General features: G+C 39.2%; 1 protein-coding gene across 1 annotated transcript in view; it reads right to left on the reverse strand.

The window, feature by feature from the left end:
• Positions 1-27,482, reverse strand: part of CD96 (CD96 molecule) — a 60,640-nt gene that overhangs the window by 24,449 nt on the left and 8,709 nt on the right. The window contains exons 4-8 of the mRNA XM_012730539.1: positions 20,773-20,995; positions 17,538-17,593; positions 11,165-11,252; positions 9,278-9,466; positions 7,546-7,638 (exon numbers count right to left, since the gene is read on the reverse strand). Coding sequence (XP_012585993.1) covers positions 7,546-7,638; positions 9,278-9,466; positions 11,165-11,252; positions 17,538-17,593; positions 20,773-20,995 — 649 coding nt within the window. The remainder of the gene's footprint in view (positions 1-7,545; positions 7,639-9,277; positions 9,467-11,164; positions 11,253-17,537; positions 17,594-20,772; positions 20,996-27,482) is intronic.

Raw genomic sequence — 27,482 nt, forward strand, 5'->3', positions numbered from 1 at the left:
TCCTCAACTATGTCTCTCCTCTTTTCCCTACTTCCTGTGACCCCACAAAGAGAAGGCAAAGCCAACAACTAGGAGTGGATGAGAGAATGAGCCAGGAAATCATAAAAGATGTCTCCCAGCGTCTCTTCTCCACACCCCATACATTCTAGGTTCCACAGATGAGAGAGATAGGGAGGGATGGGGGAGACTGTCTGGATTAAACGCACTTTTGAAAAATTTGACATTACTTTTGACAAGCCCTTTTAATAATTGACACAAGTCTGTTCTTGTGTCTGAAAGAAACCAGACACATTTATTATATGAAAATCATCAAAATAGTCAAGGGACAGCCTGAAATTTCTTTCAGTGGTCTGGAAGAAATAATTTAACAGAGCTCATTGGCAAAGAATAATGGGAATAAGAAAATTATTTTTTGCTAACCTACCCAGTCTAGCTTACTTATTCAAACACAACGGCAAACATGATTTGTAAGTTCAGCTTGCAGCTAGGTGATCTGGTTCATCATGTTCTGTTTCCAAGACTTTGTCTTATACTTGTGTAAAACTGAAACTGAAATTTTCTCAAGTAGTAATATTTTTACTTGACCTTCCAATCTACCGACATAACTTCTGTAGGCTTAGCTACCTAATCTCCTTGACAAATGTGTCATTTTACTGCATCAAATTACCTGCAGTACAAAACACCATTGAAGTCATAGCGATGGCAGCTGGAAGACTGCACTTGGAAGACTCCAGGCCAATAACCACCTCTATCACAATCAGGTCACCCTTGTGACCCCTCATTTCAGCATACGGTAAACACTGACCTTCAGCCTAGCATAAAGGAGATGTGTTTGGTGATATTCTAATCCCCCACAGGGGGATTGTGGGGAAGCAGGCTACTAAGGGATATGGGTGCTGCTGGGTGGCTGGGCTACAGAGGGCTTCCTGGGAAGATGACAGGGCTCATCACTCATCAGCCTCTGTAGACACTGAGGAGTAGTTGTCTGACAGCTTTTCCCTGGAGGTACTTTTCCTCAAAGGGGTAAAACACCAACAAATGGTTGAGTCGTAACCCAAGTGTAATCTGAAATCGGCTCCAGACAGGGAAGGCTGTAAGAGAATGGCACCCCAAGATGGCAGGCAGCAGTTTTTATAACCAGAGGAATATACACAGACCCTTCCTCTTGGGTGGCTGCTCAATGAGTGGTTTTCTGTCCCTGCCATACCAAATGTTAACAGTTTATATAGATTCTTTTATGGGTTTTAGTCATAGGCACTGTCCATATGCCGCACCATAAATTTTGTGTTGGGGATACGTCCTTGGGCAGCTTCTGAGTGTGAGGAAGTTGAGCAGAGGGCACATTCCAAGAACAGAGGAGGGGTGAGGAGCCTCTAACTCCCTGGGTCCAGCCCAGAGGGCAGCAAGTGGCCATGTTCATTTGATTGACTTTCCCAGAACAAATGTCCAAAGTAAACAAGTCATCAAGAGGGCTATCTTTGATTTATGGATGATAGGTATGGGGGAAAAGAGAGATCTGTCACAAGTGGTAAATGTGTGCCCCAGGTGAAAGCTGGGAAAATGATGAATGCCAGAATTCCCTAGGATTCAAAGAAAGCACTGGAGTTTCATATGGAGTATTTAAATTCATATCTTGGGGTAATAAGAATTATTGTAATGCTGAGAGAGCAGGAGTAATGAATGGAGGACGTCTTTTTCTGATTAATTTCTAAATGAGGAAATGTTAGGACCATTCCCAGCAGCTGCATTTCTCAAAAAATGCTGGTCAAAGAAGGGGTTGATGAAAGTAGGCACAGCCACTATGTCGCCTTCACAGCAGAATGGATTTGTTCAATCTCTAAAGACATTTACTGGGCACCCATCATGGATACTCATCATGGTAGGGCTTGGGATCTGAAGTTGAACTGTCTGGGTTCCATCTACTCTGGGGTGTCTCACTTTCTGCATGACTTTGGGTAAGTTATTTAAACTCTTAGCACCTTAGAATTTTCATCTGTAAAATGGGATAATGACAATGTCTATAGATATTGTGTTGCTGGAAGGATGACATAATACAATTACTACTTTAGAATGATGTCAGGCACATCAAAGCACTTAAACAGTAATACATATTATGATTGCTTATGATTAGTGTAGCAATAAACTTCCAACAAAGGTAATTGCTAGGAAGACCCTGGTCTTCTAATGGCCCTTCATTTTTCCTCTCCAGGTGGGCAGACCACGTGTGAGGCTTGTGTGGTAGTGCTCTTGCTATGCTTCTGCAGGTGCTATTATAACTTAACCAGTGTCACTGGAAATCACATCATTTGTTCTCATGCCCTGCTTTGGCTGACACTACTGCCTGCAGATATAGCATCTGTTTTGCTGGCATTTTTCACATAGTCAAAAAGCCACAGTGGCTATTTGCTGATATTCAGACCCACAGCCCAAATCCAGAGTCCATTAGTTCAAACTTGTCCGTCCCTCGCCTCTGCCACCTTGCAGTTCCTTCCCAACAAGCACCATCCTCCTGGCGGTTTATTTTGTCTTTGCACAATATGATCACCTAAAGATCACTTCTCCTTTCATGTCTGTGCTGGCAGTCTATTTCCTTCCAGAGCTCTGAGGAGACTTCCCCAGCACACACTAGCTTTTATTTATTTATTTTTTTGACTTTTCAGTGTCTGATAAGATATCAGGCAGCAACAGAGGTATCCTGACATCTGCAGACAGGCACTGCATGACCAATAAGAGGCCAGAAGTTGCTGTCACAGAAAAAACACTGGTTTTCCCACTGCCTGAAGACTCTGCAGGGTAAATGAGTTAATTAGGCTTTTTACACCACTAGCTTCGGTGGCTGTCACCGAGGCCTGAGTCTGTTAATGTAGAAGGAGTGTGGGTTCAGGACATGTGTGCCTGATCTGTGGGCACGGGGCATGGTGCCTGATTGTGGACACCTGGAACATGGGTGTGTGCACATGTGCAAGTGTGCACAGTTGAGCCTACGGGTGGAGATAAAAACAGCAGCAGCAGAGGGGGAACAAATAAGCAGGGTGGCCACAAAGGAGATGACACCATGAGAGACGCAGGAGAAAGAGTGCCAGAGAGAGCCCAGAGAAAGAGTGGGAGTGTAAAGATTTACTGGGGGCTAGGAGGCTTGCCAGTTTCTGAGCTCCCCAGTCCCCCTGACTTACCAGCCTGCAGGATTGTTACTAGAGACCCTCTCTTGGGCTCCCCTTCTTAATTTTAAAACCCAGTATCCAGACCTACAAGGGATCCTCTGACCGGTTGCCTTGTGATTTGTACTCAACCCACCACATCCAGCCCAGCAAATCCTCCAGGTTGGTCCCCACCCAGTTCTGTCACACTTCCCTTAAGTTAGTGGCTTCACTGAAACCCTCAGGCAGCTGCTTGTTTTAGTCTGGTCCCCCACTGGCCCCCACACATCAAGGATCAGGTGTCTTCCCTTGAAGGAACCGGCCAATAGCTAGAGTCAGACTGGACCTTGCATTTTATCCGAAGTTTCCAGGAGTAAAGAGATCTACACAGAATTACACGAGGTTTTAAAGAGGGCTTAGTATGGAAATCAAGGTCATCAAGTCCAAGACATAAAATCAGGTGTGTAGAAATAAAAGTTGGAGGCACACCAAAGGTCTGTGACTTAGTGAGCAGAGGAATGGGAGACAAGGAGTGGGTTTTGCTACACCCACTCTGGGGAGCTGGCACCCTGCCTTGTCTTGTCTTTGTAATTCTAGCACCTCAAAAATCCAGGGCACACAATAGGCATTTAATGTTTGCTGAATGAGTGATCGTCTTGGATACTTGCCGCATTCTGGGGTCTGCTCTCTCCACTACATAGCATGTATACAGCTCATAGCCAGTGAAAAGAAGCTCCTCTGGGCAACAGCGGCTCCCAAGTTCTGCTTGCAGTGCCCACACTGGACTTATCATGGGTCTCATCTTGCCACTTAGCTTGGCAGTCCTATGTCTTTTCCTAAGACTGACTGAAAATGCAGCTGAGATTCAGCCAACACCAATTAGTTCAGGCTGAATTGAGCTGGGCTTCCCTGGTTAACTCTTGCAGTTGGTTATGAGTCGCATGATTGCCCATCTCTAGTTAGAGAATGTATTGTTTCCATCATGTTCAACCTCTGGTTTCAAAATATCTTTTTATTGAGGGAAATCATACAAATTGCCTATGTATTTTAATAATCACTGCTGACTTATACAGCTCCTACAGTTTGGAATAAAAACAGTCTTTTGAAGTTGATTTCCATGACATGTTCTGTCTGGCTTCCTCTCTGAAATGAACACACCAGGGTACTAGCTGCAGAGGTAACCTGTCATCATGTGATTTCACAATTACCCTCAGGTTGCCAAGGCCAAATTTGGATGTTTCAGTAATACTTCAGTGATTATTGTAAGAAGGTAAAATTTAGATAAAATCAACCATGGATTTGAGATATAAATCGGCTGAAATTGTTCATAAAATAACCTGACTTTGAGAAAAGTCTGATTTTGTAAAGTAAGAAAACTTTTATTACACCTGAGCCTGGATCAAACACAGCATTTTTTCAACCACAGCACCAGTGGTATTTTGACCCAGGTGATTCTTTATTGTGGAGGCTCTACTGTTCTGTGTTGTAAAAATTTTAGCAGCATGATGGGAAACCCACGGGGATTACAATTGAGATGGAAAAAAAATGTACAAAATGATGTAAAAATAAACTTCTGTAAAATAAAAAAAAACACAAAAATTTTAGCATCATATTAGGTGCCAGGAGCACCCCTCTCCCCCCAATAGTGGCATCCCCAGACATTGATAATTAGCTCTGAGGAGTCTAGACAATCTAAAGAGTCCTGAGATCCCATGTTCTCTAGAAATTTCTCAAGTATATATCCTTAGTTTTGAGCAAATCAGATAGCATGTTTGTTTTTTAACAACAACAAAAAAATTTATTTGCTTGTATTCTCTTCCTCTCGCTATTAAAACAGTTATATTAGACGATAAGCTCATTAAGCATAACAACATGCCTTCCTTCTCCTAGAATTTCTTCATCAAAATCAGAATTGCATTTGGTCTGATGGAAGCGTTTAATGTCAGCTAACCCCATACACTCTTCAGCTAGAAGAAATGTATTTCAGCTGTCAGTTGGCAGGATTACATATGCCATGGCAGCATGACTCACCCTCTTTGGTCCACCATTATATTCCCAGCACCTAGAAGAGAATCTGGTACACTAGAACAGATTAAGTGCTCCATAAATATTTGGTGAATGATTTCTAAACAAACAAAAAAATGTTCTATGGGGTTCCCGCTCCATTTCTTAAGGGATAACATTTAGAATCCTTGTATTTGGACTTAAAATTCTTTTTTCTACATTTTCTAATCTTCCCATCCCATTAATCCAACTTAGCTACTTATGTTTTCTCAAATACTCATGAGCATCTTTACCATATTACAACTGTACACTTTATTGAGAATATTTCTCAAGCTCTCAACTGAGTCAAATGAATACAATATACAATTCAATGTATTGCAATTCTTTTAGGTAGTATCTCCTGTCTCCACAGCCATTTCCTTACTCAAAGCCGAGGACTTAGTGGTCTGTTCCTCTCCCTGAGCACTGAATTCTATAAGATGCAGCACCTTTCCCTACTACTTTGAAAGGTCATTGTCATGTATGTTTGACCTTTTTCCAAAGACACTGCAATCATTTTGAACACAGACACAAAAGATCATTTTTCAACACTATAGGGTCTCTTAAATCACTCACATAGTAAAGGAACATTTATTCTCATAGTTTTTTAATTCTTTCACTTGTTCAACTAAATTTCTTTTGTGTGATCACTCTGCTAGGCATGTGGTAGGAGGCAAAAAGGTACTTAACCCCTGTCCTCATAAAGTGCTTAATCAGTTGGCAAAGAATGGTATTTAAGGTAGTGAGAATTGTATCTAGAGATAAAAGACATTGATGTGAACACTGATTTTGTCACTTCCGAGTCTTGTGATCACTGAAACTCTTAGCATCTCAGTGACTACATCTGGAATGATAATGCTTACTCTACTTCTTATAACAAAGAGTATTTTATTTTGTGTGCAAATAAGTTGTTAAGTGACAGGAAATTTGTTCACAAGCTCTTTGGTATTCTTATTTTCAAGAAATGGAAATTAATTTTCTTCCTCTTGAGTATGTGTAGGACTAAGTGACTCACTCCTAACAGAAGAGCGATGGCTTATGGTTTTGGAGACCACAAGATGGCATGTGGGTTTGTATTGGTCACTTTATTTCTTGAACAACTTGGTCTGGGGAAGCCAGTGACCAAATTGAGGGCTGCCAGATGGGGAGGCCCACCTGGGGAGGGACTCCCTTCCTCCAACAAGCTCGGAAGCTACAGCCTCATCCCTGTTATGCCTTCAAGTGACTGCAGCCCCAGCCTCATGAAGGAAACTAAACCTGCACCCAGTTAAAGGGCTCCTGGGGTGCTGACCCTTAAAAACCACATGAGACAATACCTGCTTTATCAGTTGCTAAATCTGGGGGATAATTTGGTATGCAGTAATAGATAGCTACTACACACTACTATAGAAATTTAAGGTATTCATTTTGAATATGCTATTTATTTATTGATGGAGACTTGTAGACTACAATGTTTATCGCTGTATAATGAGTTAGACAAGAGAGGGAAAGAAGCTCCCCCCCCCCAAAAAAAAAAACCAACAAAACTAGGAAAAATAAGATATGTGTAAAACTTCTGATAAGTAATCTGCAGGCATTTGCTACCCTGCTACAAGCTTTAGCTTCAGAGAGGTATCAACTTGTGGCAGTGACTGAGGGCTTTAAGGCAATGGCTCCCATGAAAGGAATTGCTTATTCCCACATTCCCTTCTCATTTTGTATGAAAATGAATATTTTTAATTAAATTAGAAATGAAAACTACTTCTACTCTTCACAGACTATACAGTTTTTGTATTAGAGAAAGTCATCATGGTTCTTTGTTAGACACATAGGCCACAGACAAAGGAATTATATTATTTGTTACATCAGTGCCAAATTCTGGTTCATTGTTTTTTTCTCTGCCATAGTAACACTGACCAGCTTGACTTCCATTATTAGTAAGGCCACTGGGAGGCTGGAGACAGAGCCCTCACCAAAGTCAAAGTCAATTAGAACCAAGTCAAAGTCAATTTGAACCAAGTCAAATTTAAATTTAAAACCATCTATCTACCTTTACCCCACAGAATCCACATTTATAACCAATTTCTTAAACACCCCACTGAGAACCCAGGAGGAGGACTATTCTTTTATTAATCTACTTAATAATAAACACAGAATTTAAACTTTTCACTGAATGTTTATTGACCCTGATTTTGCCAGGACCTCAAATGAAGGATTTAGGCATCTATGTTAATGCCTGGAAGTCATGAGAATATCCCTTAATATTTCTACCTCAAATGTCATAGATAGTAAAGAACACACATGCCAATTTCTTAAATTTTTTTTTCAGCCTACTTGGTTAAAGGAATATTTGCTCATGGAAAATAAAGAATGAAAGCATGCTTACTTGCAGGAGATGTGCTTTCGGGAGGAGATGATTGAGTGCCAAATGCTGATTCTGTAATGTGGGGTGGTAGATCTGTTGGAGGGGTCACGGATCCTGAAAGAATAAAACCATGCTTACAATGAACAAAATATTGCAACAGAAAGACAAATTACTGACCAAGTCCCCCTCCCTCCCGCAAGCCCCCATCATTTTTTCCTCTAACAAATCAGTACTTAGAGTTTGCTATTGGCCGGGCAGCCGGATACACTAGTGAATGACAGAGATATGGGCCTGCCTTTGAAGAGCACATGGCCTGGAAAACAGACAGGTGGCATAAACTTTGTTGAGAGTGTGCCAATGACAGTGTAGGGTGTTACAATGCAGAGGAGGGCAGCACTCCCTCTGCATTGTAGAGGAAAGACAGGGAAAGCTTCCTGGAGAAAGAGACACTTATAACCAGCAGGAACCAGTAATTTTCACACCATTCCAAGACTGCAGTCCTAACCATGTCCAGTTTTCTAAAAAGAAAGTGTACCTGTTTCTCAGAGTATTGGGCAAAATTGAGTGTGGATGTTTCAGTGTAAATTCATGACCATAGTGGAATGTTCGACTCTACATTTACTGAGTGCTGTTTCACATGTACATATATTTACTGGCAGGGCTGATGATGACGGTCCCAGTTTCAGCAGGCACCTGCTTCTGAGTAGTGAGAATGGGTTCATGCAAGCCACAGAACCTTCTCCACCCATAGCTCTGAATTATCATTGCAGGCATTTAGGAAAGGGTTGCATATTGTAGCCTTAGAAAAAGGGAAACTCTTTCTTTTGTACATTATTGTACTTTTTTATGAATATGTTAGGAAATACAATATCTCTGAAAATAGGAAGGTGGTAAAGATGTTAATAGCTCTGAAGAGTTGAAATAATGACTTGCAAATCTGTTTAAGTTTTTTATGTGTTGCTTTCCTATTTACATATTCATGTTTGACAGTTGCCATTACAAATTTCTATTTTTATAGCCATATCTGTTGCCAGTGTATTTGTTAAGACATTTGTTTACATCTTTTAATATGTGAAAATGAAATAGTCATTATTTGATCTCAGAAATGAGTAAAATGACCCTATATATCTTCTTTTTTATAATTGTAGAAAAACTATAATAAGTAGAATGATCTTATACATCAATTTTCAAGTCATAAAAGTTTTCTATGTGACAGATTTTGTACCTCAAACTAGGAATACTAACATCATTAAGATACAGTCTCTATTCTTAAGGGATATTTATCCTATACATAATTTAGTCACTCCTAAGTGAAGATATTTAGCAATATATGTGTGTGTGTGTGTATGTGTGTATACATAATTGAATGTTTTTAGTGACTCAAGGAATTTGTGTTTTTCAAATGTCTCTTGATCACTGACATGTAAATGTTAATTTTCATCATATGTAGGTTACTAAATGCTAATGTTTTTAAAGAGTTATTATTAATGGAATTTAAACAAAATATTGACTGTTTTCACCAGAAATTTTAGGAAACAGAAATCAGTTACTTTTTATTTGAAAAGATTCTTTGCAGCAGAGTCCCATTTGTCAAAACAAAGTATTAATTTGAAATTTAATAATTTTGAGTTGTGCAGAAAGTTTTCTGGAATTGAATGATGAGAATAAGGAGTATTCTGTTCCAATTTGAAATGTTTTGAATTTTTAATACTCTTGGCCATTCCTTTTTGACCCTGCTAAACAGACAACTTACCCAAGGAAAACATTATCTTTTCAGATGAGATACTTGACACTTTATTTCCAGGGACTGGAGCCACAGCCATACACCAGATGGTCAGGTTGCTTGGTTGGACTGCTTGATCATCATACACTCTTGTCAAAACAGACTTCAGTTCCAAAAATCCACCTATGTCTTTTCTTTTTTCATTGGTGATGCTTATTTCTACAAAACAGATAAGACAACATTCATCTTAAGTGAAATCTCTGTGAGCCATACCGAGCTCACACAGCTGAAGACTGATGGGTTTATGGCAACACAGAGTCGCAAGTGGTCAGACCACAGTTTCTCAGCAGTCGGAGTTTATTCTTACAGTCAAGGGTCGGGAATGGAGCTGAACTTCTATCTGACATTGATCCAAGGACAGGGTATGAAAACTATTGATGAATAGTTTGTTTTGTTTGTGACCACGGGTCCAAGGAGTTTGGGGCAGGCTGTTCTAGTTTATCAGCATGGTTTATTGATAACTATGAGATTGATGATTTGCATCTGCTCAGGGTGAGAGTCCTCAGGTTTGCAGGACTCTCCTCTGTGACCAGTGAAACATAACACAACCTTAGCTAAGATTCCATTTGGGGATGCAGGTATTCTGCACTGCATTGGTTGTTTCCCTTTACACAGTCAGGACAAAGATGCCCGGGTCTGAGTTCTCTGAAGCCCTGACTATAACTATATACATGTGATACCTGCTCTTACTTTGCTCTTATTGCCACATTGCATCATTCCTCTGTGCTAAGCTGTAAATTTATAACCAGTGTCATTGTAGGTCTTGTGAGTCTTCTTCAGAAATAGAACACTGTTTAATTGATGCTGTTAGTACAATCTCCAAATAGAACACATAACAGCAGAAAATTAATGTAAAACCACTTGTCGTAATAGGTCAGAATTTTCTGAACTCTCACAGTATCTTTTTATTAAAGGTTCTAAATGTTAGTCATGAATATGTTACTTGCCCAAGTAGTAACTAAATGCAATTTTGAGCTGTGGAATTCTGACCATACTCTCTAGCCTTATGGTTGGGAGGGAAATGGTCACAGTCAGGGACAACAAATTTACAATAACCTTTTGCAGATACTTTTAGGGTCACATCCTGTCAATGTGGGTGAACTGATATTAAGCTAATAATAAAATCATTAATATTTTCAAAATACTTTGTGAGGAACACAACCACTCATTACTATAAGCTTTTAGCTTTATCCATTTAAAATAACCAGCAAGAGCTATTTGACATAGTTACTACTGGTAATATATTAAGCTTTGAGGAAAAATGACTCAGGAGAAGGAAGCATAGTCATTGTGGCAGGTGGATTTTGACTGTGGTTCTGGCAGAGGCTGCTGTGTTTACCACCCATGAAAAATGTGGCTTTGTTTATGGATCTCCTGAGCATGTCTCAATGTGTGTTCCTGCTGCAGGAGCTTCTAGTCCTCTTGGTGAACATGTTGTCTGTGTTAGAGTCACGTCCTTTATATGCACTTCCTCTAGTGAACCCCACACCCACCCCATCCAGGTCTTTATAAAAAAAAGAATAAATTATTTACTGAAAACATTAGAGCAAAATCAATTGAACTAATTTTTTAACTGCTGCTTTTACTAATATATAAATAAAACATGAGTTTTATGTATAAGTTGACAAAATCAACTGTATTTCTGACACTCTGGGGACAGTCCCACTTCCCTCCCACCCAATATCTAGCAGGAGCCAGATGACATATCAGAAAATGTCACTTGGTAGGTAAGATCACATTTTGGGGAAACGAGAATTGTTCTTAAATGCCAACATCGACCTGGCCGAGGCGATGTCTATTGTTCTTTGTTTTCTTTCTTTCTTTCTTTGTTGAACCCACTTCCATTGATTTCCTTACCTTTTTCACCTTGAGGAGAGTGTCCATTTATAAACCATGTAAGATTTGCTGTGGGAAATACATTATTCAGTAAGCAGGTAAATGTCCTCTGGGAATAGAGTCAGAACAGAGAAAGGGTTATTTGCAAATTCTAAAGAAACTGTGCCCCTTCCATTTCCACTTTTAACAAGGCAGCATCTCTTTAAGAGGTTGTGCTAAAATGTGAACTATAAATAGGCTGTCTCCTACAGAGATATTGTAAATGAATGGCTAGAATCATCAATTTAAGGAGAATCTAGGACAATACTAATATTCCAAATCTGGATTGTGGGTTCTGGAAGCAAGAAATGATAGCTATGCATAGACAGAATAAAATAGTGCTAAATGGCAGCCAGATTATAGAAGGAAGAAGCTGTAATAGGCAGAAGTCAAAGAAAAATCTTCTGTTATATTTAAGGTTAAAAGAGAGCCACATTTTGGTTGACTGCGTTATCCAAATAATGTAAAGTGCTACTTGTAACAACTACAGGAGCTTTTGAATTGGAGTTTTCCCAGTAATTTTTTCACCTTATTATTTTTTTTACAGGAATGTCTTATCATTCCTGTAAAGTAAGTAGGACATGTCTTACAGCCTCCTGACAGACGCGGAAGGCAAGATAGAGTGGTTACAGGGAATGGAGAGTTGTTGGACACACCACTGGTTAACACTGCCACCCAATCCCTATAGAAGACATTTTTATAACACACTGCATTGAAATGCAAATAATAAATGAGTGAATGAATGAATAAACAAATAAGTGGAAGAGTTGGGAACTAACATTAAAAATCCAGAAAGCTTAAAGGTAGGTTTGATTCTGCTTTATTAACAAGACTATGTTTGTTCTTTGTGAGATGGTAGTTTCTTCAACAATCTGGTGGAAGTATCTAAAAACACATATTGATCTTAATCCTGTTTAAGATTACTGTCATGTAATCTTTTAATCTTAAACAGGTTAAAATTATAATTTCATTTAAAGGTACTTGTTTTCTCGTCCATAAATATATTTTATATGTGACTGGCTGTAGTTCTTATTTCTTAAATAATCTCCACAACTAAATCTATTCGTTATGTAGTAAAGAGCAACTGTGTTCTACGTGCCAATTTCCCCACAGACTAGTATCTGAAGATTTTGGGTCTATAGAGCTGAAAAACCAAACTTGAGGATACTAAATAACATTTTCTGGTGCAGTCCAACTAAGATGCATTTTAACATTATGCATTTTAACATCACTGCAAAAAATCCCAAGGAAATCATGAGACTTTTAGAAGTGACTATCAAATTCAAGGTGGCAAGTGGCAAATGCTGCCGGTCCCAGTTCACCATTCAAGACTCTTCATTGAGGATCTATGCACGTGGCAGAAAGCACTCCATGAAAGCATGTCACTATCTGATCTAGTAAATCAAAAGTAAAATCAGGTCCCTTCAAATAAATTTTTACAAAATAAGAGAATTGGATTCAAAGTTCTTTAATTCAATAAAATGCCAAATATTGCTGTTTATTTCAAGTGGTCATGAAAGAATATATTAAAAGTTATAGGAACGAAATGTTGACACAAATTTGCAAAAGTTTGCAGTCATGCTAATACCTTTAAAAATTCATGATTCATTTCGCCCATGTTTAGTACCTGCCAAAATATGATGAAATGGTAATATCAGGAACACATGGGGCTACTATTATTTTACAAAAGCAATTGGCTCATTGGAACAAATATCTTGTCAAGTTATAAAAATGTTTAAAAGATTTAACTCATGGATTCTGAGTTCAATTTTCTGTGATAACTCTGATCTCAAATATTCTGTAGTATTTCCAGATTTGTGTTCCAAGTTTTTTTTCAGACTACGGTTCTTGTCCTGAAACTTCTCTCAATCTTTCTATAATAGAAATAATGAAGACTTCACTAGTTCAAATTTAAGTCACTCATCTTATGACATGTCAACACATATAGTTTTGCTGAGGAAGCAGAGTTTTCTTTACTTGGGAACTTCCACTTGGGGTAAGAAGAAACACATGTTAAATTAGATGAAAATATGTACCACAATATAAGGGTACAAACTTATAAGTGCACTCACATACTCCTCTGTTGAAAAATCAAAATCAGTAATTCATTTATTGCGTGCTCGTCGCATCCATGAGACATGCCAAATAACTTGTTTCTCCAACATGATGTTCTAAATACATATTGAATATGCCAAGAGAAGCACAAGGGATTATTTAATGAATGCCAAAATGTTTATGAGCAGTTCTGAAGGGGTACAAAGAAGGATAAAATATGGGAATAACTTAGAAAGCAGATCTGTTTTGTAGATGGGGAAGAGATGGGCTTGGGTTCTATGGGGTGGGAAGTAGGGGGAATCACAGAGACGGGCAGCTGGGAAGGGCCTTTAGAGGAGCACCTCACTGCCCAGAAGGGAGCAGGGGCTATTGGTGTGGAAAACGGGAGGAAGACAGCAAATGGTTGAGCAAAATGAAATTAAGGAGTCAGGGAAAATGAACTCAAATCTGGCTGTAGAGCTGATCTATGAGATTTATCCTCATAGATGTAATACTGAAGTGTAACAACAACTTTGGACAAAACCATTCCCAAAGGACTTTTCTTAGAATCATTTTTAAAAATGTACCCTTTTATTCTAGAAAGAGAAATCATTAAAAAAAAAAAAAAAGAGTTTCTTTGTTTACCAACTCTTCATTCCTATTTGGAGTTTTTCTTAACAAACAGCACCTCCCCCACCCCACATCTGTTTTTGAATCTTAGTCTTTATATATTTGCTATTGTGTCATTTTTATGGTTTCTCCTAGTTTTTTTCTTTAAAAGTACTCAGAGTTTTTTCTTGGATGGACATCATCTCTAAAATGTTCCTCTCTCCAGTAGATTTTTCTTCCTAAGTATGTATCTGATAGTATTACATGTAACATCTATTGATAGCTGTTATCATATCTTTATTTCACTTCAACTGAGAGTAGAAGCCTAAAATGTCTCAGCTTCCCAGTGCTGGTTATTTAATACATTTAAAAAAAATGCCAAATCTTTTCTCAGTTTGTAATATATATATTTTTTTAATTTGGAAGATTTCCTTTCACTCTTCTGTACACTCTTTGGCATTTCTAGTGACTTTATTGACAATATCTATAGTTTCCAAACTAAAAAGTGAAACCCTTCACCTAACAATTTGACAAAGTATTTGAAAGCAAAGATGTCCTGAAGAGTGTAGTTTCTTCACCCATAGTTCCTCCTTTCCCCTGCAAATATTTTTCTTGGCTTGAATGCTCTAATAATCTAGTCATTGGGAAGCAACTAACAATTGTGGGTTTACTTCATGACACTTGCCAGGAACATCTGCTCTCGGAGGAGAAAAGCTTTGCATGTGTGACTAAGTGTTGCAAAACAAAATACAAACAGAATAAACAAACAAACAAAACCGGAGCAGCAGGGGCATACCCACTTGCAAACAAGGTTCCCCTAAAAGTGGGATGGAACAAGAGTGGGAGGTGTCCTTCTCCTTTGGGCTGGAGCCAGTTTCTAGCATCCGAGGCTTGCAGGGGACACAGCCTGCACTGGACCAGCAGAGACAGGTCCTTAGCCTGCTTGCTTGTAAGTACCCACTTGTAGCTGGGGTGTATCCTAACTATCCAGGGTTGCAAAGCTTGAGGAGCAAGTCTTTCATTTACTAAAGAAATGATCCAAGAGAGGAGAGAGAGTCAGATATTTAAAAACTATAGTATTTCTCATGTATCTATTTATTCTTAAAATGGGGTAAATGAGCTAACATCTGGAATAAGCTGCTGTGAGGAAGGGCTGATGAGCTGTTGGCTTTGCAGGTGATGATGCCAGGGAAAGGGTGGTGTGGTGAGCTGCTTGCTGAGGAAGACCAGGCAACACCAATTCTCCTCTGTATAAGCTGGTGCCTCAGTTAAAAACAATCAAGTCTACTGCTCAGATTTCTTAGAATCCTGGCCCCAGAGGAACCTCTCAGGAATAAACTCACCTATTATACTTTAGCAACTTTATCTCCCAGACCCTGACATGCTTTATAGCTTCTAGACTATTTGTTGCCAACAACTCTTAGAAGCACGAGTCTCTCTCACAAGAGTATTTGTCCTGGTTTGCTCCTACATACACTGACAATCTGGTGAGGGCTGGCCCAGGGGGTCCTGACAACCTGAACCCTGAGGCTGTTTTAGTAGAGGCAGCCAGGAAAAGGATCAAGAAGAAAGAAGAAGCCTGAAATTTTGAATATTCAAAACACCCACAGTCTTGGCTGATGCAGAAAACAGCAAGTTTTGTAATTGCTGGACTAATTTGGTTTGTTTTTGTAACTGAGCCAAGGAGGGATCAGCATGTATCTGGGGCATGGAGGGAATGTACCCGAGAGTCTCAGAGGACATTTTGCTTGGCTCTGACTTACTCTGACTCTCCCCTAAAGCAGAGAGAAGGAAACATCACAAGCCCAGGTGTGGCCAGCCTTTGACTATTAGTCCAAATCCCCAGAAACCACAGTTCCGCAGAAGCTGAGTGAGCCTTTTAGTTGTTGTTCAGCTGAGGCTTTTGGCTCAAGAAAAGTTCTAGAAGAGGAAACAGAATGAGGCAGGAAGAGGAAGAACAGGGAAATAGGATGAAGGCCAAAATTAGAGATAAAGGAAGAAGAGAGCAGTGACATGGGAGAAGTGGTAGACCCTTTGGAAGTGACATGCCCACTCCTGTGCCCCACAAGGGCAGCTGGCTCTGGGAGGAATGGGAGTGTTTCCACCTGGCCCCTGCACCTGCTGGGCACTACCCCAATCAGTATGCCACCTGTTGCCTGTGTGGCAAGCAGGTGAGCCATGGTCCTGGGGGTAATATGGGAACCACAGCCCTGTGCAAGCACATAAAAAGCACCACAGAGAGGAACAGGAGGAGAGTGGCCACAGTCATCCAGTGAAGCACCAGGCCCCATAGTCCCCAGTGCCTCGGCTCCCCAGGATCATTGAGGGCAGCTGGGCCAGGCTCCTCTAGCTGGTGAGTTTTGGTGGTATTAATGGTTGAGCCTGGCTGAGTTACTGCAATGTCTAAGAGACCCCAGCATGAGCAGAGCTTTAATTTCCTGGGACTGATGTTTTTGGACCCGTATTTGTGGTGATGGAGAACTGGAGACAAAACTTCTATGGCGCCAACAAGGAAGCCTGTGCTGGGTTTCCAGGGCATGCCAGTCTCATAGGTTTATGACTTTACATGCAGAGAAAAAAGTGGGGGATAAATAGCAGAGAAGGAAGAAATATTCCTGGGATGTCACTATTGTAATGTGCCCTGTTACTGTGCACATATTTAATATTACCCTAAAAGGCCTATGAAATATTTATAATGACCCAGCTTTAGAGATGCATTAGCTGAGAACATGGTTAACTATTTGATGAAGCTATGTAGCTAGTAAGTGGTCAGTTTGTCCTCTTCCCTGAAGCATGCTCTTCCTCACAACATGGGCATGTCGGTGCCTTTTATTAATGTCAGTCAGCTGTTTAGATGCTCCAGATCTCAGTTTTTCTGTAAAATGACAGATACTTTTTCTATTCACACGCTTGTTAGAAGCATTACCTAATAGCACTGTGGTATACGAAAGGACTTTGAAGAGTTATAGGTCATTAAAAATACAATGTACATAAATACACTAAGAGTGCTCCTACATTATTTCATTTAATTCTTAGGGCAACGACAATGTCCAAACATTCTTATTACCCCTTCATAGAGTGGGAAAACTGACTACAAAGATGAGTGATATTTTTCAAGATCACAGCAGGCAAGAGGAAGTGCTGCCAGGTGAACCCCGCTCCCAATGATAGGGGCTGGGAACTGTGCACAGAAATTAAAATCAGAGGGCCATATTCTCATTTTTTTTTTCTTCTGCTGCCTAAGAAATAGGCCGTGTTCTTCAGAAGTGCAAAGGGGCGATTTTCCTCTTGTCACTTCATAATAAAAATAATGGAAAAAATGGTATCAGAAATGGATTAGAACAAATTAAATGTCAGCTAGGTGAAAACCTCATTCTTACACAAGGATTCACTTTGCTTTTTGCTCTGCTTTCCTTTCACATCTAGCTCAATTTTTCTTAAAAAGAAATGTAAACTTTTGAGACTCTTTTTCCCAGAACTGTAAGGAATGAGGATTGTAGATCACATATTCTAAGAATCTTAATTTGAAAAGTAAGAAAACTCACTGAGTTTCTAGAATCAACTCAGTTTTGTTTGTCAACACTGGAAATCAACTGGTTGAGGGCCAGGAGTCAACTACTAGGTCCTTGGAGAAAATTTTCTGGACAAAATGCAATCCAACACAGCTTGGCACATTATACTGTAGATTTTCAAAGACTTTAATGTCACTCACCTTTCCCAAGACATCCATGGATTTGTCTTCTGCAATCATGGGCATTTCTGGCTTAGCTTAAAGGCAAGCGCAACATAGTTAGTAACAATGAGTGCTATCCTGCCTGCCACAAGTGTGTGTGTATCTGTGTGTGTATAAGATTCATAATTCATCAACTATTTATGTGCCTGGCAGTATGCTAGATGCCTGGGATACAAAGGTAGACAAAACATATTCACTCTTCTTAAGAAATTGACATTTTCATGGAGAATGCAGATAGACAAACTGTAAATCAGAATAAATGGTATATTTACGATAATTGAGGCCATGTAGTTTAAACGAAAGCTTTTAAGAGAAGTTCCAATATTACATTGGGGAACAAAAAGGCTCTTGGGAGACGAGACATCTCACTGATGAATGATTATCAGTGAGTCAATTGAAATGGGGAGTGTGGAGTTGGGGGGCAGTCAGTGAGGAAAGAGAAAAAAAGAGTATCCTACGTGTCTAAAGGGTTAGAAATAAATCAGAACTTAAAGGCCCCTGAATGGGAGGAATAAAACACTTGACACTGTTCAGTTACTTGGTACTAGAAAATATTAGAGACTTTGCTTTCTTTCAGTACCCTAAGCCAGACAGTTTTATTCATCTTTCCACCTCTGTGCTTAACATTGCCCAGCACAAAGTCAGAATATCATATTGAACTGAAGTAACTTCAAGTTAGTTCTTGAGCAGAGCAGATACACCAGTTGAGGAAATACTAAGGACCTCTGTAAAGTGTGCCATCAGTGCCTGCCATGAGGCTCAGCTACATCGTGAAGGCCTCTGGCAGGTAAGTGTGTGACTCTCTCCTAAGGATTCACTGGGGTTATGGGAGCCCCTCAGTACACCAGTCCCAGAGACCGAATGGTGAAAGCCTTGGGGAGGTGGCAAATGAGAACTGTTTCCTTGCCACATTTGGGGGTAATGCTGAGGTTTGTTCTTGCCCAGCAGTAATGGACTTAATCAGGTACATTTTATTATCTGCTTACTTCTTTTCTTTGAATTGTTTCCCACCCCTTCTTCTGACATTTTCCAGGCTTACTGCTCAAATAATTTTACTCAAATTCTGGTCTCTATGTTTTCTTTTGGAAAATACAAACTAAGAGGCAACCTTAAAATACTAATAGGAGGAATAATCCCGACCTTGTATTGGCAACAGTATTCTCACATCAATACCACTTGAAAAAAAAAAAAAAAGAATGGTAGCTGAAAGGTTTAGGGATTAAAGGAAAAGATTACTTTTATGGCTCTGGGGACACTCCGGTTTAGAATCAGAGGGAGAGCAAACTTATGATGCAGGAGTCCCCCTTGCTAAAGCAACACAGTGGAGATGAGTGTGGAGATGTTAGGGTGGCACAGAGGACTTGGGGATGCTTTGGTCCTTAGTCTATTAGCAAATAAAAGACATTTTTCAGGAAGAAGAAATGAACTGAATTCAGGGCATGTAAAATGGGTCTGTGATACATGTGAGTATTTAATTCAAGGTGTTTTTTTTTTTTTTTGACTTGTATTATCTGAGGAAAGGTATCAAGCAGGTTCTGAATGAAACATACATTCTGTACCAGAACCACTATAACTGACATCAGATGATATACACAAATAGATGAATGTCTGGATCACACTCTGGCTCAAGCACAATTTAGGTATTTGCTAAGGGGAGATGTTGGGAAACAGGGGAAATATAATTCTGTGAACAAGCGGGTAGATCTCTTATTTTTATACATCTACAAAAGAAAGACACAGAGACATGTAGAGAAAGAAATATGGAGACAGGGTAATAAGAGCAAGATGTAAAAGAATTAAAAACATTCAAAATTAAGATGAATGTTGACAAGAAAATTACATCAAGGTATTGTGCAAGCCCCTTAATCAAATGGGACACTGTTCTCCTAACTTGGATTCTACATGTCTTTTTATATCCTTGGTGACTGTCTGTTAATTTGCCAATCGTTGGACCAAATGAGTCAGTTTCATGTTTGCATTAAGATAATCAAACTCTTGTAAGTGAGCAAATAGTAGAATGAATAAGAGAGACAAACAGTTTTTTCTAACCATTCTCAGGACATTGTTCAGACTCCATAAGGAACCTAATCACAGAGCAATTGACACTTCCTAGCTCACCCTGAGGAGAGAGGGAGGGGAGGAGGAAGGGAGGGATAGCCAGGGTCAGGAAAAGCTATAAGCAAAAGACTTAATGAAATAAATCTTGGCTGTCACTTCTCACATCTGATTTAAAAAACAGTTATTGGTCATAAAGACAGAAAATATCTAGGCTTGGTGCTGCTCTCAAAACACTGAAATGTTTACTTTCTAATAATGATGCAACATGATTCTGAGTAAAAAGATTTTATTCCCACTTGTCCTGGCATTCAAGGAACTGAGGAAAAACCTAGCATGCCATGGCCTCAAGTATTATCAAATTACTTTTTCTTTGTTTACCTCACTTTAAAAATAATTGCTCATCCACATCACTCGTTTTCTCTTTGCCTTCACTTAAAAATGATTTTAAAAACAGTTGTTGGTCATAAAGATAGAAAATATCCAAAGCCAGTGGTATCTGCATAAGTAGTAAGATTTCCCTTCAAAATAGAAATATAATTTTCTACCTACGCCCTCAAACTTGAATCATGAAGTATTTCTGCAATTTGAGTGAGACCACAGTGGCTGGCTCAGCTCAGCTCCACACTCCTAAGAATACAGGGTTAAAGGGCTGCATTCTATGGCTGAAGCAACTGGACATCCCTCAGCCCTCTTGGCCTTGGTGGGGCTGAGGGTTAGTGCACAGTTTCTTTGGAGCTGTGTTTATCATCTTTCTTTTCTCACACAGGACTCACTTTGCCTTTTTCTAGCAAGCGAATAAGGCAATTAGACAAGCAGGTAATTGATCTTTGGCAGTTATAATTAAAGAGATTGCCAGTGTTCTTAGGAAACACTAAAGTTGCAAATAAGATTGTAGTGACCAGAAAGTTGACCAATCTATGATTTTGATTTTTATATTAAAATCTTGTGATTTTATTTTATTAACCAAACCTTCATTGTTCAACATCCTGATTTCCCCCCTGCACCCAGTATGAATGACAAACATCAAGACAACAGAGTTGCAGAACAGCTACCCTCTTTGGCTTTCCTGCAGCTAACAGGGTTCTTTCGTGGTAGAGACCAAGACAGGAGAAACTGACAGGAGGATGGAAGGGAAGCCAGAGAATGAAACTCTTACCAAAAACTTTGACCTTAGTGAAACTCAAGATTTTTCTAGGTCTGTCTCTAACGCAGCAAGAAAATGTCAGGCCATCATCATGGACTTGGACTGGAGAGAGCTGGAGATTGTAATTTGTACTCAATGTGACTCTGCCGTTAAGTGATGTGAACTTGTTGATGGCAGGATACCGGATTTTTCCTGAGTTTTTCTTGATTAAGATTTCCTGAATTCCATTGTTCTCCTGGTGAGAAAAGTAAGTTAGCAGTTACTGAATGCACAATCGTGCCACACCCATGAGTTCATCTGTATCTCACGAAAGTCTGGAGGATTAGTGAAGAGTTGAAATTAAGAGGTACTTAGTACCTTACTACAGAAAATATCATTACATGTAACACTTAGTTACAAACTACCATCACTCTCTGCTAACATCCAGAGAAACTTGCTACTCTTCATAACCTGCCATAAACTGCATATTTGGGGGGCTGGAGGAGGATTGAGGAGGGTAGCTGCTGGGGCTATTGCCAGACAATAAGTCTCACTTTAAGTTCTGGAATTTTTTTAAAAAAAGATTTATTTATTCACACAGAACTGAGGTACAAGCCAGAGGTGCAGGGGCAGTGAGAGGCTTCACCAGAGATACAATGGGGAACAGAACAGGCAGATCAATGAAGTACACTGCTGAGGGGAGCAACGGACGGTCAGGAGAGGTCTGCCACGCCATGTGGATCTCCTCCAGGGCAGGAGGGGATCGAACTCATGCGGAAGTGGCTTAAGCTTCTCAGTGCTGTGCTTTAACCCGCTGCGCCAGCAGGGAGGGCCCTCTATTGGGGTCTTTTAAGTAAAGGTTGTGCACCTGAAAATGAGCACCTCCTTAGACTTTGCGCCCTAGGCAACTCGTTACCTTCTTACATGAGGCAAGTCATGGGTCTGGCCCTACTACATTCCAAAAGGACATGTGGAAAATAGTCAGAATATCTGAATTTTGGAAATCAAAGTTTATTTGGAGTACTTCGGTCCTCTATTTCATATCCTTTTTTGGGTCTATGAGGAAACGCCACAATTATTGTTTCCCTACCCAAAATTTCCATGGACAGAGGGGGGCAAGGATGGTGACAGCACGTCAGTGTCAAGCATGTTGATGGGCCATGAGCTTCTTGAGGGACTCAAGGAGAAAGGGGCAGGTTCTTACCTCGTTGGTAGAAGTTAATATTGTCAACTGAGTTGCCTTGGAAATATCCTGATGTATAAGCTTCCTCTCCAGAGAGCCTAATTTAGTGGTTCTGGGATGAAGTTCAGGCTGGGGCATTTTGTCTTAAGGTCCTCAGGCGATCCAGGCCTGAGAATAACTGATCTATCTCTAAACAAAGATGACTCCTATGCTCGGGAGTCTGAAGAATGGAGGGAACAGTAGTGAAGTAGGGTGAAGAGGAATGATTGGATGGAAAAGGAGTCATAAAATAATGGAACCAAAGATTTCTGACTTGTAATCTCTAGTCTAAAAAAACGGAGACCACTTTGGAGTAGAAGAAATGGAAGTAAGTGAGTGAGAGAATTCAAGTATGGGCTGGGAGCAGACACAGGAGAGGCAGGAAGGCAGCTTTACTAAGCAGATAGTCCTAGATTAGACTTAGGAGAAACTCCTACCTAAGACAGATTTTAGGGGATTAGGACTGGGATCCGCTAAATGCACAGATACACAGATAGTGCTGTTTACAATGAATCATAATTGCGTAAGACTTACTTTTGAAACAGTATATGTGTGTGTGTGTGTGTGTGTGTAAATACCTGATACTTATAGAAAGAAGATCCCAAGAGTCTGTATTGCTATTTTCCCAATGGAAAAGGGCACATACAGAAAATTAAAGGGAGAGGACTTATATTCTGGAGACAGTGGCCTTAAAAGGAGCGTCAAACGTTTGCCAGTGATAGCAGAAGAGAAATGCCTTTGCTGGTCTGGCGACCAATAATTAAGAAAACAGGTGCTCTTGCAGGTTCTGTGGAACAACAGCTAAGTGTTACAGCTCTTGCTTCATGCAGAGACTGGTTTTGAAAAGAATTTGGAGCTCAAAATGTTTCTTAATCACTTAGTAAATGACTTGCCATTTGGGGTATTTCCATCTGTCACTTTGTTGGGGGAAGAAGGCAGGCTGAGGCTGAGTTTCAAGGCTGATGAGAAAAACTGCTTTTTCCTTTATCGGGGGCTATGTGGGACTGACCAGGATGATTTCATTGATTAAGGAAAGATATACAGAAAAGTCCACATTGTGCAAAAGTTTTGTTTTATTTTTTTTCCCCTTCTGGGAAGTTGGCTGGTACAGAGAGAAGGGTTTGTTCCACTTTTGGGAATAATGGGTTCAGTAGCCAAGTGTGCCCCATTATAAAAGGGGTGGCTGCCTGCATGTAGCGAATGGGAGAGGTAGAGAAAACTAACACAGGCAAACAATGAAATGTCTAGTGCTAGGAGGAAAATAGTGCTAATTATGTTCTGACATTTATGTAGCAAGTTAGGCTCTGTCTAAAGTCCTTTACATCTTGTATACTCTACAATAGTCTGAAATAATCTTAAGTTAACTAACTTGCTCAAAGACACAGAAAGTAAGAAGATAGTTAAGTCTCTGCATTAAAGAACAGAGATGCCCAGGTCCAGGGAAGACAGACCTCACCTGAGGTGAGTATGTGCTCTCTCTAATTCTAGATCTTAGGTTATACAGCTAGCAAATGGTAGAGACAAGGCTTGAAAACAAAAATGTCCCTGCAAGTCATACTGTTAATGACTTTGCTGTATACAACCTCATAAAAGTAGAACAAACAGCCCTTGCCTTTTCTGTTTAGAATCTATTTGAGAAGAACAAATTCACAGGAAAGACAGATACAGAAGAAAAATAAATGAATAATTAAATTACATATGGGAGTGGTATAAAATAATTAGCACAATGAGGACTAGATGGGATCATATTGAATCATGAAGAGCTGGTTCCTTATGGCTCTAAAGAACTGAAAATCTAAAATAACTCATGGAAGCTTTCTGAATTTTATACTAGAATTAGAATTTTTCAACCCCAAAAGGACATCAGCACTATTTGACTAGTGATACTGCTCATCTCTGAGAGGACTGAGTCAGAGTGGCCATATTGACCACAGCACAAGACAGGTGTCAAGTGTATACACATCATTCAGAAAACTCTGTCAACTGCATTGATTTCTCCTTCTTTATCTCCAAATTGCTTTCTATCTTCACGTTACCCCCATTTATCTACATCCGCTCAGTGAGGCCAAAGCAGACTGCTTGCCAAACTCCGTGTTCATTTTGCAGAGCACCAGATCAGTATTCTCTCCATTGTCGCAAAGGGCTCTCAACACTTTGTAGGCTGGATAGCACTTTTTTATTTCAGTGAAGACAATGAGAGTCAACTGTTGTCAGGTAGAAGGTGATAGTTTTGTTTTCCCATAAAGGCGTGGAAAATCCACATTGCTTATAGGTGAAGAGATAAGAATCAATAGCACTAGGCTTTAGTTATGTGCCTTGATCACTTACACTGGACTGGTAATCCTTCTCCTTTTCATTATTTTAAGGATAAAAATCATAGTTTTTTTCTTTGCACCCAGACTTTGGGAACAAATAGTCCCATCCCTCAAAACCTGTATCCAGCCCCCATTGCCAACATGTACATGTAGATCTGTCATTTCTAATTATCCAGCTCAAACAGACCCAAAGAAACTTTCCATATCCATAAAGTCTTAGTCACACTATTTCCCCTTTATGATCCCATTTTAAAATATTTTTATTAAAGTTGTATTGAGAAGTAGGAAATATAGTTTTGGTTTCCTGCAGGACCTGACTGTGGAAAGAGATTCATATGTATTTATTAGGTTGAATTAGAATTTACACTGTGGGAAATCATGACTAGAGTTTGGACTGAACACAGAATATCAGATTCAGAATTTCCCAGAATAAGCCTACACTTCCCTGATGGCTGTAAGCTTGTCTCCCAGGACATAAATTAGAACACTTTCATTTGTTCCTTTTTTACTACCTGTACTTCATACACATTCAATGTCCTCCTCTATGTCACCCCACCACACACAAAGACCATCAGTGTCCACCCCTTGTGTTGACCTTGTGGTCTCTCACGCTAGACCAACAAGATACTGTTTGCACTTGATGGCTGTCTGCTCCTGTGTACTCACAACTCTGTAGTGTGACCTTCCTCAGGGAAGGCCTCTGCTCCAGAAACCTATTCAACACAGCTTTAGCAGAGGATCTGATTCAAACAATTTTTAAAATGATAACTGGGAACCCTTCCAAAAACCTTTCCCATAAGGATCATAAAGGAATTAATGAGACTTTATAAAATTCCATATAGAAGAAGACATGACTTTTGCTTTCTGGTGACCTAGATTCAAATAATTTTAATATGTAAAATAGTTTATAAGACATAAGGCAGTTCCGGAATGGGAACTGACTTCAGTATTCCAGGTTTCTGCTGTCCTGACCTCATCTTCATCATCTTCACTTTTTAACCTTTTTCTAAAAGTCAACTATATCATACTTGTGAGAACAACTGGCTTGTCACTGTGATTATTCTCCTTACTTTAATAAGAGATCAAAGAAACAATGGACTGGAGGGAATATTTATGTGCTCTGCAGACACCGTCCAGCTCTGAGATGAAGAGGGACAGTTTATTCCCTAGCACAAAAACATTGGATGATTTCATCAGATTCGTTAAATCCCACAGCCACCAACAGTGTGGAGCACAGATTTAAATCAGTTGAACAAATAGATGGTGACATTTAAAAGGGACACGCACAGTAGGAATTTAATCAGCACATTTGCCAATACAATGTTCCCTTTGAAGAGAGGTTTCTTTCAGAAAGATTCTTCAAGTTGTCTGTTTCATGATGCTTTCTTCAAAGTGACAGCATAGCTTGAGGGTCTGGTCTAAGTGTAGGACTTACGCTCTCACTGTGTGACCTTCAGTTTACTCTCTCTGTCCTTCATTTACCCTAAATGTCATGGCAGGATCCAAAGAGAATACCTATAGAGCCTTCCAAGTTTCTTTGAAGAAAACCCATTATTAAGAATGTTTTATCAGTTACCTAGTCATTGATAGTTAATGAATCGTTCTTCACTAGCCAACAGAACAGCCAGCATGAATATAGTGACCATTTATTTAATATGAGGGCAATGAACAGGACTATAGGGGAGGAAACACAAGAAACCAGATCCTAATTATTTTAGGAATTTACTGAGTGTCTATATTCTCTGCACTGGAGCAGTTGCTGGGTGAGTTTGGAAGGAAGTGACACTTCTTTTTGCCGTGGAAAGGTTGTCACAAAAACATAGGCTAACTGAAGGTTTTTCATTTGTTTGCCAAAACCACATTATATATCCTTGAGATAAGATTAAGAGCATATTTGCCAGCAAAAATATGTACAATGAAGTTTTATTAAATTTGGTTATTGTCTTATTATTATTGAACTTTGTTATTCCAATTAATAATGAACTTGTGATAATTAGGATGGAAACATTTTGCTTATTAGTGAAAACTAATAAGATGAGCAAGGTATAGAAAGTACATTTCTGTGGCTGTGGTTATGTTTGGTATAGCAGGTTTCTGTCTTCCTGAAATCACCTCTATGCTTTAATCTTTCTGTAAGAACCATAGTATATCAAGTCAAGAACAAATATCTTATCCTAAGAGTAGGCATAATGCCAAGGAGTCCTTCTATTTTGGAAATCAAGCCCTAGAATGGGAGAAAAATTGTTTTCTGATAGAAGACAGAAAGACACTGTAGACTTTAGAACTGCTGGAGAAAGTGATTTAAATTTTTTTTTTCATATTACTGTCTATCCAAAAAATATTTAAACAGAGTATTTTAAGACTTAATTACAAGTCAGTTATTTTGTATTTGTCACAACTCTAGAGAAATCTTTTTATGTTGTGCCTAGTTTCCATGACAGCCCACAGAAAATCTAGGTAACTTGCAATATAAATAATCAATCATGTGAATATGCTATTTTGCAAACTATGTTATTACATTCATGAAGACTTATGAGTGCTGTAAGAATTTTTAAATCTTGTATTTTCATTTTGAAAACAATCTAAAATACTATAGTTTTATTCTTGACCATCTGAATGAGTACCTTATCATGTGATTCTTGAAATTATGTTTACATTATCATTATGTTAGTTTTGTGTTATCACCTGATTTGACAGTATTATACATATATATATAATATGTTAATATCTGATTTGACAGTGTTACATATAATACAATATACTAATATCTAACTGCTATTGGTTGAAAATATTAGAAAAGTTTGCATAAAAACTCAGATCTTTCAATTTCATAAATTTTTAGATCAGAAAACATGGTAACTGTGGGTCATGCAATTATCCCTGTAACAATAATAGAGTTGAGCAGGAAATATTTCTTAAACAAGTACTGCATCTCTTATGTACATTTTCTCCTTATATTTTACAAGCATCGGGATTTGCTTTTCCTGGTGTAAAACAGTATTTCCCAGGGCACAAAAGAAAGGGTTCTGGGAAATGAGGTTTTATCCTAACTCTGCATATGTTGCTGAAAAAACATATCTATGAGTAGGGGCTTCTACTGGACATGAATCCTACCCAGGGATCATCACTCTCTTTTTCTCTCTGTAATCATGGATTCGCATATAGTTGGACATGGGAATTAACCTTTAGAAATGACATTCTAAATT

Source organism: Condylura cristata, unplaced genomic scaffold, assembly GCF_000260355.1.
Source record: "Condylura cristata isolate star-nosed mole 26May11 unplaced genomic scaffold, ConCri1.0 scaffold00003, whole genome shotgun sequence".
In the NCBI taxonomy this organism is placed as follows: domain Eukaryota; kingdom Metazoa; phylum Chordata; class Mammalia; order Eulipotyphla; family Talpidae; genus Condylura; species Condylura cristata.